This window comes from Dipodomys ordii, unplaced genomic scaffold (assembly GCF_000151885.1).
Source record: "Dipodomys ordii isolate 6190 unplaced genomic scaffold, Dord_2.0 Scaffold24, whole genome shotgun sequence".
NCBI classification, from domain to species: Eukaryota; Metazoa; Chordata; class Mammalia; order Rodentia; family Heteromyidae; genus Dipodomys; species Dipodomys ordii.
Window position 1 is genome coordinate 10,913,278 of NW_012267240.1, and position 16,236 is coordinate 10,929,513.

At 40.8% G+C, this 16,236-nt stretch overlaps 1 protein-coding gene across 7 annotated transcripts in view; it reads right to left on the reverse strand.

Annotated features, from left to right (window-relative positions):
- Mllt10 (myeloid/lymphoid or mixed-lineage leukemia; translocated to, 10) overlaps window positions 1-16,236 on the reverse strand; it is a 198,626-nt gene that overhangs the window by 26,350 nt on the left and 156,040 nt on the right. For all 7 annotated transcript variants that reach the window (XM_013014683.1, XM_013014686.1, XM_013014688.1 and 4 more), the window contains one exon: window positions 3,917-4,095. In XM_013014683.1, coding sequence (XP_012870137.1) covers window positions 3,917-4,095 — 179 coding nt within the window. The remainder of the gene's footprint in view (window positions 1-3,916; window positions 4,096-16,236) is intronic.

Here is a 16,236-nt window from a genome sequence, read left to right on the forward strand (position 1 = left end):
TATTTTTTATTTTTTTTTGGGACCGGTCGTGGGGCCTGAACTCTGGGCCTGGGCACTGTCCTTCAGCTCTTCAGCTCAAGGCTAGCACTCTACCACTTGAGCCACAGCGCCACTTCCGGTTTTTTTCTTTTTTGCTTATGTGGTGTGAGGAATCAAACCCAGGGTCTCAGGCATGCAAGGCAAGCGCTCTACCACTGAGCCACCTTCCCAGCCCATAGATTTTTACAAAAAGTTTTTCAAACAAGCGTTACAATCAATTTCCTTCCCTCTCTACAAATGTTACTGTCATCTTTTTGTCCCCAATTTTTTAAAAAAGCTTAAAACAAGCTACTCTTGGTTTGATTCTGCCTCCCTGCAAACTTCCCAGAGAGTCAGTCTCAATACATAAGACAAGCCAAACAGGAGGTTTGTCTACTTTACTTACAGTGAAGGTTGAAACGAGTAAAAGTGAACCCCTGAATTTTCATGCTGCCAACATCAGCCCCCACACTAAAACTGGTCACTTTCTCTAAACTTTACAGGGAAACATTGTCAAAGTTATTTCAAATTTAATTTTCTATTCTCTAGTCATATTTGCATTTGGTTTTCTTTCATTTTTTTTCCTCCACCTTCTGGGGACCAAGAACTTTGCACATGCTACACAAACATAAGGTTTTCTTAGTAACTATGGTAAGATCTCTAGACTTACATTTCAAACACTGATCATTTCTTTTGGCCCACTTATATTACCACACTTGTCTCATTTTATATATCAACTACTTACAAAGTATATCTAAATAAAATGCCAGGATGCTATGATTACCTGTAACCAAAATGGACAGTATGGTTTGAAGTCAAACAAGCCACAGAAGGGTTAAAACAGATGTCGCTGAAGAAAACAAAAAGAGGTGCTGAGAGGGTGGCTCAGTGCGAGAGCGCTTGCCTTGCATGCATGAGGCCCTGGGTTCGATTCCTCAGCACCACATAAGCAGAAAAAGCCAGAAGTGATGCTGTGGCTCAAGTGGTAGAGCGCTAGCCTTGAGCTGAAGAGCTGAGGGACAGCGCCCAGGCCCAGAGTTCAGGCCCCAAGACCGACACACACACACACACAAAAAGATTCAATTACTCATTGTAAGAGTTCTACTAATTCTACCAGAGTATTTTTGTATCCTTCTGCTTGCACAATTTCTAGAATATTTCATCTTCACACTCAATTACTATTGTCTCAAGCAGCTAAATGGAAGTAGTACTGCAGTCAGTTCAACTGAGAGGTCAGCGTGCCTCAGTTGCCTGGAGACTGATGATTGCTACAGCAGCACCAGATAAACCAGACCAAATAAGCTTGAGCTTCAAGGTAGGAAGCATTTACTGCCAAACAGAAATGCAGATGCAGTCATCTCAGAATGCAGCATTTGAATCTAACTGGATCATCCTATTTATGAGACCCATCTTACCCAAACATAGAAAGGGGATACAAAGTAAAGATTTTAATTGTACTGAATCCTAGATAACTTGCAATTCTGATTTCTTTGTTCTTCAGTTGAATCACATGTTAGATGGAATTTTCCCTACAGCTATAAATTTCTCTTTACAACCACTTCTGCCATCCACCTCTCCCTAGTGCCAATCCCTAAACCGACAAACATAACGAATGAGAAGAAATTAGATTTTTGCTTAATTCAGCCTGGAATTAACCAGAATAATTTAAATGGAATTTTATAAAGCCAGAAAAGAAAATACACTCTGAAGTCATGTATGAGAAGTAGTACAAGAATATCAAGCTTCCAAAAAGCACACACGGCTACATATAATTTAAAAAAAGAGATCAAAGCCAGATGCCGGTGGCTCACACCTGTAATCCTAGCTACTCCGGAGGCTGAGATCTGAGGAACTAGGTTCAAAGCTAGCCTGGGCAGAAAAAGTCTGTGAGACTAATCTCCAATAAACCACTCAGAAAACCCAAAGTGATGCTGTGGCTCAAGTGGTAGAGCTAGCCTTAAGCTGAAGAGCTGAGGGAAGAGCCCAGACCCAGAGTTCAAGCCCTGCAACTAACCAAAAACAAAACAAAACAAAAAAACAGAGATCATACTATTTGTAATAAAAAGGGGTAACACTATTCAGTTATTCTTTCATTTATTCTTTCACTCTAATTCCAAATTACTATGTTAACACTTCATTTTTCTACTGGTATAAACTCAAGTAAAACCTTCCCAAAATAATCAAATTCCCCTAATTTAGATTGAGAGGTTCATCAAATAGTTAAATTTTCATCTCCAAAGATGCTATTCTATTACTAATCACTCCATAGATTTGCTGGGCGGCACTATCTATCATTCATTCTAAGATGTAGCTCAGTTACAACAGTGATTGCGCTGCATCACTAACACACGAGTTAAAAATAACCTGATGCTGTTCTGTGATGTCGGAAAAGATGCATGTAAAGCCTCAAACATCAGAAGTTATGTATATGTGAACATTTTTTTTGTTGTTTCTGTTTTGTGGTGCTAAAAAATGGAATCCAGGATCTCGCATACTCTAGGGGATATGTTTAGTATTGAGCTCTATCCCCAGCTGCAAAGTTCAAACTTACAGCAAATTACAAACAACTACCTAATTAATTTAATTAGTCACTAGTACAAATCACTGGAGAAATAAACACAGCATTAGAAGCAATTTCAAAAAAAAATTTAAAATACACACTTAGGGAATCTTAAGTTATTTTCTTTAGAGAAAGAGGACAGAAAGAGGGAGGGAAGGAAGGATAATACCTTTGCCCATTTACTGTCCTGTTCATAGAATTCAGAATTTTCTTTTTCCTACTTCACACTTGCTTTTAAAACATTCCTATGGAATAGATTATCTTATCAAGCTGTAGATCTAAACTGAAGTAAAAACAATAATGAAAGAGCCTATTTATTCACATTAATTGTAGTATTTATGAACATGTAGTATCTGCCACTAGGAGAGAAACCATACCTCCTCCTGTGCTGGTTCTAAAGATTTAACTTCAAATTTTTATGTCTTTTTTTTATAATTTAAAAAGCACAAAAGTACAAAAATTAGTGCATGCTTTGGGAATCCAACTTTTGAAAGACTAAGCGTTCTCTTGAAATTACGATTTTAATCATCGGGACAATTTGAGCAATGCAGAAGCTGCAAAGAACTGGATGGTACCCACATACTCACTGTCCTCTTCTCCTAAAAATCATGTAAACAAGTCTCTTATTTTCACTAGCATGTTAGTACCAGCTAAGCTATTTCACACACTCCTACAGAAAGCTCTATTTCATGTTTCTTCCTCCAACCAGACTATGAAAATAAAAATGACAACTCAGGCCAAGCATAGTGGCTCATGCCTGTAATCCCAGCTACTAGAATGAATTTCCAGGCCAGTTCCTAGGCAAAACATTAGTGACAACCTACATCACTCAGTAAGCTAGAGGTACTACGGGGCCTGTGACCCCAGCTATTCCAGAGGAGGTAGGAGGAGGACTGCGGTTCAAGGCCAGTGCTGGACAAAAGCAAATAGACTCCACCTGAAAAACAACTAAAAACAATGGCAAAAGAGGGAGGATGACTCAAGGGGTTACAGAATTTGCCTCGCAAGTATGAGGCCCTGAGTTCAAACTCTAGTACAGCTGAGGGTAAAAAATGTAAATGCAGGGCTGGGAAGGTGGCTCAGTGGTAGAGCGCTTGCCTTGCATGCATGAGGCCCTGGGTTCGATTCCTCAGCACCACATAAGCAAAAAGAAAAAAGCAGAAGTGGCGCTGTGGCTCATGTGGTAGAGTGCTAGCCTTGAGCTGAAGAGCTGAGGGACAGTGCTCAGGCCCAGAGTTCAGGCCCCACGACCGGACCCCCCAGAGTTCAGGCCCCACGACCGGACCCCCCCCCAAAAAAATGTAAATGCAGCTACCATATAGAATTGTAGTGAGTTACCTGAGTTGTAGCAGCAGCAGGGGCTGCAGACGGCACAGCTGAAGGAGAGAGCGCTCCCACCTGCTGCAAATGGCCAGAAGACTGTTGAGGTAAGTGAGAGCTGGAGACAGGTGTGCTGGAGCCGGAGCCAGACACGACATTCGGGAAGGACACTGCTACATCACTGCTGTTGTAAATGCCTGCAAGACATTCATTTAAAGTAGTTTATACATTCCATTTACCACAGATGCACATCAATAATCAATAACCCAGAGTACCCATATTTCTCCTTGAGCCCAACCCCAAAAGTAAATGTTGTTAGTGTTTAAAAAAAAACAAAACCCAAAGTTGGCCTTCATTTGGCACAATATTTTGGGTAAAAAGACAAGGACCACATCAAAAAGTTTTGTCAAAAATATACTAAGTGTTGCTGGGTGCTGGTGGCTCACACCTGTAATCCTAGCTATTCAGGAGGCTGAGATCTGAAGATGGTGGTTCAAAGCCAGCCCAGGCAAGAAAGTCTGTGAGACTCTTATCTCCAATAAACTACTCAGAAAAAGCTGAAAGTAGCACTGTGACTCAAGAGGTAGAGACCTAGCCTTGAATTCCTAAGAGGAATGAAATGGTTCTGAAATAATTCTCTTTTAAAAAACCACTCAGTAAGCCTTTCAAATTACATATGCTCAGATCTCAGAAATCATGATTAAGATCTAGATGGGAACAAGCCTTGTTCAAGAAAGCCTGTAACCAGGCACTGGTGGTTCATTCTTGTAATCTTTAGCTACTACTCAGGGAAGCTGAGATCTGAGAACTGCGATTCGAAACCAGCCTGGGCAAGAAAGTCCATGAGACTCTTACCTCCAATAAACTACTTAGAAAAAGCTGGAAGTGGCGCCGTGACTCAAGTGGTAGTGAGCTAGCCTTGAGCCAAAGTAGCCCAGGGATGACATCCAGGACCAGAGTTCAAGGACCAGAATTCAAGCCCCAGGACTAGTCCCCCCACCCCCCCAAAAAAAAAACAAAGAGAGACAGACTATAATGTAAAAAATAAAGCAGTACAGGACCAGATTTGAAATTTAGTAAACAAATACCTGTGAGAATAAAGCTCAAGGTATATTCTAGACAGTTATGTGAGAGAATAAATGCTGTTTGGGGCAGTGAGCAGAGGTGGTGGAGGGGTAGAGCTGAAGTCATGATGACGGGTAGGTGACTAGGTGGTGGTCCCCATTCAAATTCTGAGATCATAGGATATAAAAGATGGTAGTAGTAGACTTGATTTAAAAAAAAAATTTTCCCATTGCATCACAGGTAAAATAAGAAAAAAGAAGTTAGGACATTGGAGTTATTCATGCTAAAAAAGATAATCAGAAAAAAGAAAAGAAAAAGAAAATGAGTCTAAGAGGAGCCGTGTACTGGGGAAATAGAAGAGTGTGTGTAGGTATGTGGGCATTTGTACTTGCATACTACAGTCCTGAGGCTTGAACTCAGGGCCTGGGCACTATCCTGAAGCTTTTTTGCTCAAGGATAGCACTCTACCACTTGATCCACAGTTCTATGTCTGGCTTTTTTTTTTTTTTTTGGGTGGTAAATGGAAATAAGAGTTTTATGGACTTTCCTGCCCAGGCTAGCTTCCAAACAAGATTCTCTGAGCTTCCTAAGTAGCTAGGATTATAGACATGAGCCACTGGCACCTAGTGCTAATAAGCTTTATTTTTAAATGGGAAAAACTGACCACTGCTGGAAAAAAAAAAAATCTCACAGACAAATCTTTGAGGATATAAGATAGGAAGATTCACAGTCAAATAGTTCTTAACCAGGGGGAATTTCTACCCAAAAGAGAAATTTGGCAGTGTCTGCTGACATTTTCAGCTGTCAAACATAGTGAGTGCTACTCAATGGATAGAGGCAAAGAATGCTACTACCAACTAGGACAATGAATTACCTGGCCCAGAGTATTGACAGTGTGGAGTATGAGAAACCTTGCTACAAATTGGAGCTGGAGGGAAAGAGGAAAGGAAATTCAAGACAGCCTGGCATTTAATAGGAAGAAAGCAAGAAAGTATGAGCCTAAGTGGTCTGCAGTTAAAAAAAAAAAAAAAACTTTATAGAAACTACAGCCCTAGAAGGCAATAATAATTTGTAAATTATATCAAGTATACAAGTGCAACTTACTTTGTTCTAAAGAGCATAAATACTGACACATATTTTTTTTTAAAAAAGCCAGGCACAATAGCTAACACCTGTAATCCCAGCTACTTGGAAGGTCAGCCTAGACAAAAAGTTTACAAGATCCCATCTTGATCAAAAACCTAGGCATGGTGATATACACTTGTAATCCCTGCTACACGGGGGGTTCAGGTAAGAGGATCGAGGTCTAGGAAAGCTTAGGTAAAAGTAAAAAATGAGAACCCAGGCAGGTGCTGATGACTCTCACCTGTAATCCTAGCTACTCAGGAGAGACTGAGATCTGAGGATCATGGTTCAAAGCCAGCCCGGGAGTCCCTTGAGACTCTTATCACTAATTAATCACTCAAAAACCAGAAGTGGCACTGTGGCTCAAAGTCAGAGTGCAAGCCTTAAGCTGAAGGGCTGCACCCAAGCCCTGAGTTCAGGTCCCATAACTGACTAGAAAAAAAAAAAAAAAGTGAGACCTTACCTGAAAAATAACTAAAGCAGCCAGGCGCTGGTGGCTCACACCTGTAATCCTAGCTACTCAGGAGGCTGAGATCTGAGGTTCGAGGCTCAAAGCCAGCCCGGGCAGGAGAGACCGTGAGACTCCTATCTCCAATAAACCACCAGAAAAACGGAAGTGGCGCTGTAGCTCAAGTGGTAGAGCGCTCGCCTTGAGCTGAAGAGCTGAGGGACAGCGCCCAGGCCCAGAGTTCAAGCCCCCCAACCAACAACAACAAAAAAAAATAACTAAAGCAAAAAGGTATGTAGCTCAACTGGTAGAGTATATGCATTGCAAGCATGAGGCCCCAAGTTCAAAGCATAGTACCACCCCCCCTTGCCAAAACCAAAGAGCTACAGTCTTCTTTAAACAAAGGAAGAGAATTTGAGTATTTTAAAAGGCCATAAAACTGTAACTGTGTGCAGTGTTGGAGGCTCATGCCTAAATTCCTATTTCCTCAGGAGTCAACGATCTAAGAATTGCACTTTGAAGCCAGCTCAGGCAGACAAATCAGAGAGACTCTCCAAATAACCAGCAAAAAGCCAAAAGTAAAGTCATGGCTCAAGTGGTAGAGCTCCAGCCTTAAGCAAAAGAGATCAATGAGAGTACACGATCCTGAGTTCAAGCCCCAGTACCAGAGACAGGGGGGAATGCCTGTAATTTAGCCTCTTTATTTGATTTTCTATTTGTAATCTCTGCAGGAATAATATGATTTACCCATTCTGCAAGTAGCTCAAAATTCATAGTTTGCCAGTTCTATTCTTAAATCCTTCATATGATTATTCAAAATATATGCTATCTGCCTTCAAGAAGCTTAGTGGGAAAAAAAGACTGTTGCAAAAAGTTGTAAAATATGGTATGACAGGGGCTGGGAAGGTGGCTCAGTGATAGAGTGCTTGCCTTGCATGCATGAGGCCCTGGGTTCGATTCCTCAGTACCACATAAGCAGAAAAAGCCAAAAATGGTACTGTGGCTCAAGTGGTAGAGCGTTAGCCTTGAGCTGAAGAGCTGAGGGACAGCGCCCAGGCCCAGAGTTCAGACCAACCCCACCCCCACCCCCCAAAAAATAATGGTATGACAAATTTACTCATGGGTCTATGACTGCACAAAAAGGGGGCTATCTAACTCTGACCTCATTAGAGAATATGTAAGTCAGAAATGGTGCTGTTAAAGCTATAGGTGGCACTACAAAAAGAGCAGAACAGAGGGAAGGATGACTGGAGGGAGAAACAACAGAGAGTAGGCTAAACTCTAAGGACCATCTATATTCCTTACGCACTAAATAAAAAGAAAGCGTATGGAGCAATAAAAGAACATTTGCAGGGGCTGGGAAGGTGGCTCAGTGGTAGAGTGCTTGCCTTGCATGCCTGAGGCCCTGGGTTTGATTCCTCAGCACCACATAAGCAAAAAAAGACAGAAGTGGAGCTATGGCTCAAGTGGTAGAGCGCTAGACTTGAGCTGAAGAGCTGAGGGACAGCACCCAATGTTCAAGCCCCAAGACCAAAAAAAAAAAAAAAAAAAGACAAATGTAGAAAACAGAGATTTCAGAAAATCGCTAAATGTGGCTATTTGGGCCCTTTTAAGAAGTTTGATAAGTCAGGATGGAGAAGTGCATGCTAATGAAAAGAGTATACCCGCTATTAAAAAGAACAGGCTTATACCTAAGATACATATAAAAGTTGGTTATTAGCTGGGAGCCAGTGGTTCTTGCCTATAATCCTACTCTGCAAGCTGAGGTCTGAGGATCACAGTTTGAAGCCAGGTAGGGCAGGAAAATCTATAAGACTCTTAACTACCTTTAAAAGCCAGTGGTAAAGCACTACTCTTAAAAGGGGAAAAGAAGCCCAAGGGCAGTGAGTTCAAGCCCCAGGTCAGGCACGGAGGGGGGCGGGGGAGCTATTATTCCAATAGCACATTCAACAAGCACTTATTGGTTTTCTTTTTTAAAAGATAGCCCCTCTGACTGCTACCAACTGGACTGAAATGAGGATGGGTAGGCAAGAAAGGGCCTTTAGGGGGCTATTCAAAACACTAGATGAAAAACTATGCTCCTCTTGACTAATACGGAAAAAGATGAATCTGCAGTGCATCTAAAAGCTACAATCTTCTAAACCTGATAAGCATTTGGTTTCATGACTTTTAGGAATCGCAGCTCCCTTGCAGGTGTCATTCATGAGAAGGTAAAAAGGAAAAACTGTTTTGCCTGCTAAGTGATGCTGGGGTTTGAACGAAGGGCTCCCACTTGCTAGGTAGGTGCTCCATCACCTATCTAGCTCCTCTCCCCCATCCTTTTCCCATTAGTGACTTTTCGGATAACTCTTCTGTTGTTGCCAGGGGCTGGCTTGTTAGTCAGATGAGATCTCATTAACTTTTTGCCTATGCTGGCCTAGATCAGTGATCCACTGAAGTTCCACCTCCAGAATAGCTATACTAGCATGTACCACCACATTAATCCTTCAGGCTTTTAACAATCCTTTTCTTAGAGTTTCACCTAGCTGGTGGTATGGCCTGCATAATCTATGCACTTGAGAAGCCAAGCTGGTATTATCACTTAGGCTCCCAAGTTTGATAGCAGCCTGGGCAATACAATAAGACCCTGTTTCAAATAAATAAACGGACCTAGGACTAAGTCTTGACAACTGTTTGTGTAACAGAGCCTGAAGAAAGCATATCAGTTGTGTTGAATACTGCTAACTCCAGTTAACAAGGAGACTGAAAACGTCCAGCAAGTTTAAAATCAAGAGGACAGATGGAAATCTTAACAACAGTCTAGTATGGGTAAATGCCAACAGAACATTGTTTAAATTCAAGTTTTAATTACTATCCAATGTGATTATATAAAAGTAGATGTATAAAACAAAAGTATATCTGCCTAGTGAGAGCACTGTCACCATTCTAAGCCATGCTTCCCAGTTTCCTACTGACTAGGAGATCAAATCAGGACCATACCAAGTTTTCCTTGTTCAGCAAAAGAACCAAAGTAAATGGATGCAACAGTCCGGGAGATTAGTTAACAAGGTAAATTATCAAACCTGATGTTATTCCTTTACCAACACCCCAGGAGAATGAACATTCCTCTTTAGAAGATTAACATGATGTGGGAGTAGAAGTCCAAATCTACCCCCTCATGCAAATTACGTAACCTCTTTGAACTTCATGTAACCCATCTACAAAATGGGGATGCTACCAATGATCTCACAGTGCTGGTGCAAGGACTATTTAAAATATGCAAAGCCTAAAGTAAAATTTGTATCCTATCATGCATATTATGTATACTAATCCACAGCAAACACTGACAAGTAAAACCTTATTATTAAATATAAAGGAAAAGTAGTATCTATTCATGCTACCTTAATGTCCCTTCCCTTGGGCAACTTATGAATAAACACAAATTTTTTTTTTTTTTTTGGTTCCAGTCGTGGGGCCTGAACTCTGGGCTTGGGGGCTGTCCCTCAGCTCTTCAGCTCAAGGCTAGTGCTCTGCCACTTGAGCCACAACAACACTTCCGGCTTTTTTCTTTTTGCTTATGTGGTGCTGAGGAATCGAACTCAGGGCCTCATGCATGCAAGGCAAGTACTCTACCACTGAGCCACCTTCCCAGCCCCAATATTATTTCTTAAGTTTTCCCTTTCTAGATTATAGAATGTGTCTCCACAAAATTAATGAATTCATTACTCAAGGAACCTTTTTTAAAAATACAATTGTTCTCAAATCTATATAGGCAGGCATTAACTTAAACCTTAGGTTGTTTTATCTTACAAAGTAATTCTTTTACTCATTATATATTGCTTCTTTCAGTGATTTCTATAAAATAACATAACGAAAATTTTGAAGTACATGGAAAAGTAGTTATAAAATTACCTAGAAGCACTGTGGCTATTTTAGTTTATTTTCAATTTTCTTAGTGCATAGTTTACAGTCCTGTTCTATATGTTCTACATTATATACAGAATTCTTAATTCTTTATACATTTCACAGTAGTCCCCTGTTTCCATAATGCCATGCCCTAAGATTCCAAGAGATGCCTAAAAGTGGGGATAGTACAAGCCCTCTAGATACTGTAACTTCTTTTCTTTGATTTTTATTTTTTTTCCTTTGATTCTAATACTAGGATTTGAACTCAAGAAATTTGGCTTTCTTGCTAATAGGTGTCACTCTACCACTTCAAGCCAGAATTTGGCTGGTTAACTGGAAGAGTCTTACAGACTTTTCTGCCCAAGTTGGCTTTTGAACCATAATACCCCAGGTCTCAGGGTTACAGGCGAGACACCTATACCCAACTTGAAAGAACTGTTTTTCCCAATATTCTTGCTGTGTGTCACAGAGCACCAGGTCGAACCTATCCTTCCATATGTATGCCCTGATTGCCTCCTCTGCAATGCTACTCTTGCACTTTGGGGCTATTACTAAGTCAAGTAAGGGTTACCTGAACATCAGTATGGTAATATCAAGACTGTTAATCTCACTAAGAACTTAAGAACAATTTTTTTTAAGTGAGAAAGTAATAATACATTCAGGAAGAGGGGGTGGGAAGGGAGGACATGGAGGGAGGGGGAGGAACTGCTGAGCTTTTCCCATTTAAGTCAGGACGTTCAAATACTCATTTGTAGTATGGCTTGCCCATACTTGTCTTCATAGTTCTTAAAGCCAAGAGACAGGCTAGTGATTTGAAGAAATATACAGAAAGAGTTCAGGCCATGTGTCAGTGACATATGATGGAAAATGACTTAAACTAAAGTACTCACCTTTCCCCTGACAGCCATATCTTAGAATTCTCCTTGCTGTATCGTCCCCTTCCCCTGACCCATGAAGAAAGGCACCTGGGAGTTTTGGAAGAGAGCCTAAAACCAAGGGCAGCCTGACGCTGACACGCCGGGCAGACACAGATGCAGCGGAAGCCCTGAAACTCCTCAGTAAAAACAACACTGCTCACCCACTCCTGCTCCAGCTGCCCAACCTGACTTCACTTTTTCTGCCTAATATTTAAAGGGAGGTACGCCACTTCCCCTTCAGCCGGGCTAAAGAAGACTTCATTACCCTTCCCAAGTAAAACCTGTTGGTCTGCTAAATTTAGGCCTTTCGGCTCCTTTCCTTCTCTTACAATATACAAAATGACTTTTCAGATTATGGTTGTATTTCACAAGTTAAAAATGTACTCTTTCTACCTGATGAACAGATACTGCACCACAGACGTATCTGGAATTGCTGGAAAGTGCTGGTTAATGTTGAGAATGGAAATTTGATTTTTTTAAAAAGTCTTAAAGAGCTTAAAGTCTGGTAAACTTTCAAGCCTGCATCTAGATTCAGCATTTAAGAGAGAGATTTTGCAACTAATACACACTTAAAAAAAAAAGAATGGCAGGAAAGTAGAACTAGCTCTATCTGGGGAGAGGGGGTAACCAGCAGAAGGGAGTAAGGCTAAAGAGTGAATGAGGATGAACGTGGCCAAAGTTCTTTTCTTCCACATAGGTAACTTGTTAAAATTATTATATAAGGCTGTAGAGGAGAGTGGTACAGAGGATAAGACTGACTGGGATTCATTATTTTAAAAAGAGAAAGAGATTTTTGAAGCCCAACCTCTCCGGATTCTAGAGTCAAGCTTCCTGGAAGGGAAGGAAAATCCCAGGCAACCCCATATAGACCTGGGTGATGTTGAGTTCTTCCTGCAGACTCCTGGTGTTGTTAATAAAGTTTTTGAAGGAGCTGACAAAGATGCAGAATATACTGAGCAACTTTTCTAGAGACAAATCTAAGTAGTTACCTGCTTGGATCCTACTTTAAAGTTACCCTACCCAAGCCAGGCACGGGTGTCTCACGCCTGTAATCCTAGCTACTCAGGAGGCTGAGATCTGAGAATTGCAGTTCAAAGCCAGGTTGGGCAGGAAAGTACATGAGACTCTTATCTCCAATAAACCACCAGAAAACCAGAAGTGGCTCTGTGACTCAAGTGGTAGTACGCTAACCTTGAGCTGAGGAGCTGAGGGACAGTGCCCAGGCCCAGAGTCAAGCCCCATGGCTGACAAAAAATAAAATAAAAGCTACCCTACTCAGGGCTGGGAATGTGGCTCAGTGGTAGAGTGCTTGCCTTGCATGCATGAGGCCCTGGGTTCCATTCCTCAGCACCACAGAAGCAGAAAAAGCCGGAAGTGGCTGTGTGGCTCAAATGGTAGAGCACTAACCCTGAGCTGAAGAGCTGAGGGACAGTGCCCAGGCCCAGAGTTCAGGTCCCACGACAGACCAAAAAGAAAAAAAAGTTACCCTACCCAGGGTCCTTGAAGGACAGACCGTCTGCTGGCTTTGGACATTCAGTCTGGTTTGACAAATGTAATGAAATCTTTTTTCTTTTTTTTTTTTTTTTAACTCCTTCACAGTCTCTTGAGTCTTGCGGATCTGTAAATAACTTCAAGTAGATTCAGATCACTAATTGTATAGAAAAACACAAAGTTAACGTGTTAAATCTCTATACTGTGATTCAGTTGCTCTGTGTACTGTATTGTAAAATGAATTAAGTACATTATGTATGTAAGTACACTGCATCTATACACATACATGGGTGACAGGTGTATTCTCTGGCTTTACATCTTAGACAAAAAACTCAAAGAACAGAACTTACCAAGTGTTATCATCAAGTTCACAAAAGCAGCTAGACAAACTAAACTTGCCTTAAATTTACCTGCCCTAATGTTTATATTTGCACAAGTATGTACAGTAGTATTTTGTTGGAAATAATGCTCTTGCTGAACTATCTTGATATGCTAATCCATAATCCATACTGATAGAAATATTGATAAGTAATGGGAATTTTTTTTACATAGTCTCACAGCTTATTTATTCCACGAAGTAATTCTATATGACAGGGAAAAAAGAAAACGTGTACACTGGGTCAGAGAAGGGGAGATGAATGACATGGAAAACCCTGTGTACACCGGGGTGGGGGAGGAGGGGGGAGGAATGAGTATGTACCATCTGATGATATGCAATGAACAGATCATTTCTAAGATATTCTGGCCTTAAAAAATACATAGCACAGATCCAACAATGAAAGACTTTACAAAATTCACATCAGTAGCCTGTGATCTTCAAAAAAACTAAGACAACTGTCAAAAAAAAAAAAAAACCTAAATAGTATTAACACAATAATGTTAACTCCCTGTTACTGACAGCTACACTATGATTCTGTAAGAGAATGTCCTTTGTGGGTTGGACGTATGCAGGGCAGACTAGCTCTGCATCTGCGATTTAGAGTCAAGCGGCTTATACAAATAAAGTTCCCTAGACTTTTCTCATAACACTTCTGTAAGTCTAAGGTTGTTTCAAAATAATATTCTGAAGTGTGCGAAAAGAACTACACACTTTAAGAAAACTAAAGAAGGGCCAATTTTAAAACAACCACAAAAATTGAAAAATATGCTCACTAAAAGTCCTTATGTAATAGTTGGATCAAACATTTAATTGCACAAAACTGAAGATATGATTTTTTAATAGGAAAAAATTACCCAGATCTAGAATAGAGATAAGTTGAAAACATAAAAGACATACAGGCACCGAGCGCTGGTGGCTCACGCCTGTAATCCTAGCTACTCTGGAGGCTGAGATCTGACAATCTCGGTTCAAAGCCAGCCTGGGCAGGAGAGACCGTGAGACTCCTATCTCTAATAAACCACCAGAAAACCAGAAGTGGCGCTGTAGCACAAGTGGTAGAGTGCTCGCCTTGAGCTGAAGAGCTGAGGGACAGCGCCCAGGCCCAGAGTTCAAGCCCCACGACCGACCAAAAAAAAAAAAAAGACAAATGTAGAAAACAGAGATTTCAGAAAATCGCTAAATGTGGCTATTTGGGCCCTTTTAAGAAGTTTGATAAGTCAGGATGGAGAAGTGCATGCTAATGAAAAGAGTATACCCGCTATTAAAAAGAACAGGCTTATACCTAAGATACATATAAAAGTTGGTTATTAGCTGGGAGCCAGTGGTTCTTGCCTATAATCCTACTCTGCAAGCTGAGGTCTGAGGATCACAGTTTGAAGCCAGGTAGGGCAGGAAAATCTATAAGACTCTTAACTACCTTTAAAAGCCAGTGGTAAAGCACTACTCTTAAAAGGGGAAAAGAAGCCCAAGGGCAGTGAGTTCAAGCCCCAGGTCAGGCACGGAGGGGGGCGGGGGAGCTATTATTCCAATAGCACATTCAACAAGCACTTATTGGTTTTCTTTTTTAAAAGATAGCCCCTCTGACTGCTACCAACTGGACTGAAATGAGGATGGGTAGGCAAGAAAGGGCCTTTAGGGGGCTATTCAAAACACTAGATGAAAAACTATGCTCCTCTTGACTAATACGGAAAAAGATGAATCTGCAGTGCATCTAAAAGCTACAATCTTCTAAACCTGATAAGCATTTGGTTTCATGACTTTTAGGAATCGCAGCTCCCTTGCAGGTGTCATTCATGAGAAGGTAAAAAGGAAAAACTGTTTTGCCTGCTAAGTGATGCTGGGGTTTGAACGAAGGGCTCCCACTTGCTAGGTAGGTGCTCCATCACCTATCTAGCTCCTCTCCCCCATCCTTTTCCCATTAGTGACTTTTCGGATAACTCTTCTGTTGTTGCCAGGGGCTGGCTTGTTAGTCAGATGAGATCTCATTAACTTTTTGCCTATGCTGGCCTAGATCAGTGATCCACTGAAGTTCCACCTCCAGAATAGCTATACTAGCATGTACCACCACATTAATCCTTCAGGCTTTTAACAATCCTTTTCTTAGAGTTTCACCTAGCTGGTGGTATGGCCTGCATAATCTATGCACTTGAGAAGCCAAGCTGGTATTATCACTTAGGCTCCCAAGTTTGATAGCAGCCTGGGCAATACAATAAGACCCTGTTTCAAATAAATAAACGGACCTAGGACTAAGTCTTGACAACTGTTTGTGTAACAGAGCCTGAAGAAAGCATATCAGTTGTGTTGAATACTGCTAACTCCAGTTAACAAGGAGACTGAAAACGTCCAGCAAGTTTAAAATCAAGAGGACAGATGGAAATCTTAACAACAGTCTAGTATGGGTAAATGCCAACAGAACATTGTTTAAATTCAAGTTTTAATTACTATCCAATGTGATTATATAAAAGTAGATGTATAAAACAAAAGTATATCTGCCTAGTGAGAGCACTGTCACCATTCTAAGCCATGCTTCCCAGTTTCCTACTGACTAGGAGATCAAATCAGGACCATACCAAGTTTTCCTTGTTCAGCAAAAGAACCAAAGTAAATGGATGCAACAGTCCGGGAGATTAGTTAACAAGGTAAATTATCAAACCTGATGTTATTCCTTTACCAACACCCCAGGAGAATGAACATTCCTCTTTAGAAGATTAACATGATGTGGGAGTAGAAGTCCAAATCTACCCCCTCATGCAAATTACGTAACCTCTTTGAACTTCATGTAACCCATCTACAAAATGGGGATGCTACCAATGATCTCACAGTGCTGGTGCAAGGACTATTTAAAATATGCAAAGCCTAAAGTAAAATTTGTATCCTATCATGCATATTATGTATACTAATCCACAGCAAACACTGACAAGTAAAACCTTATTATTAAATATAAAGGAAAAGTAGTATCTATTCATGCTACCTTAATGTCCCTTCCCTTGGGCAACTTATGAATAAACACAAATTTTTTTTTTTTTTT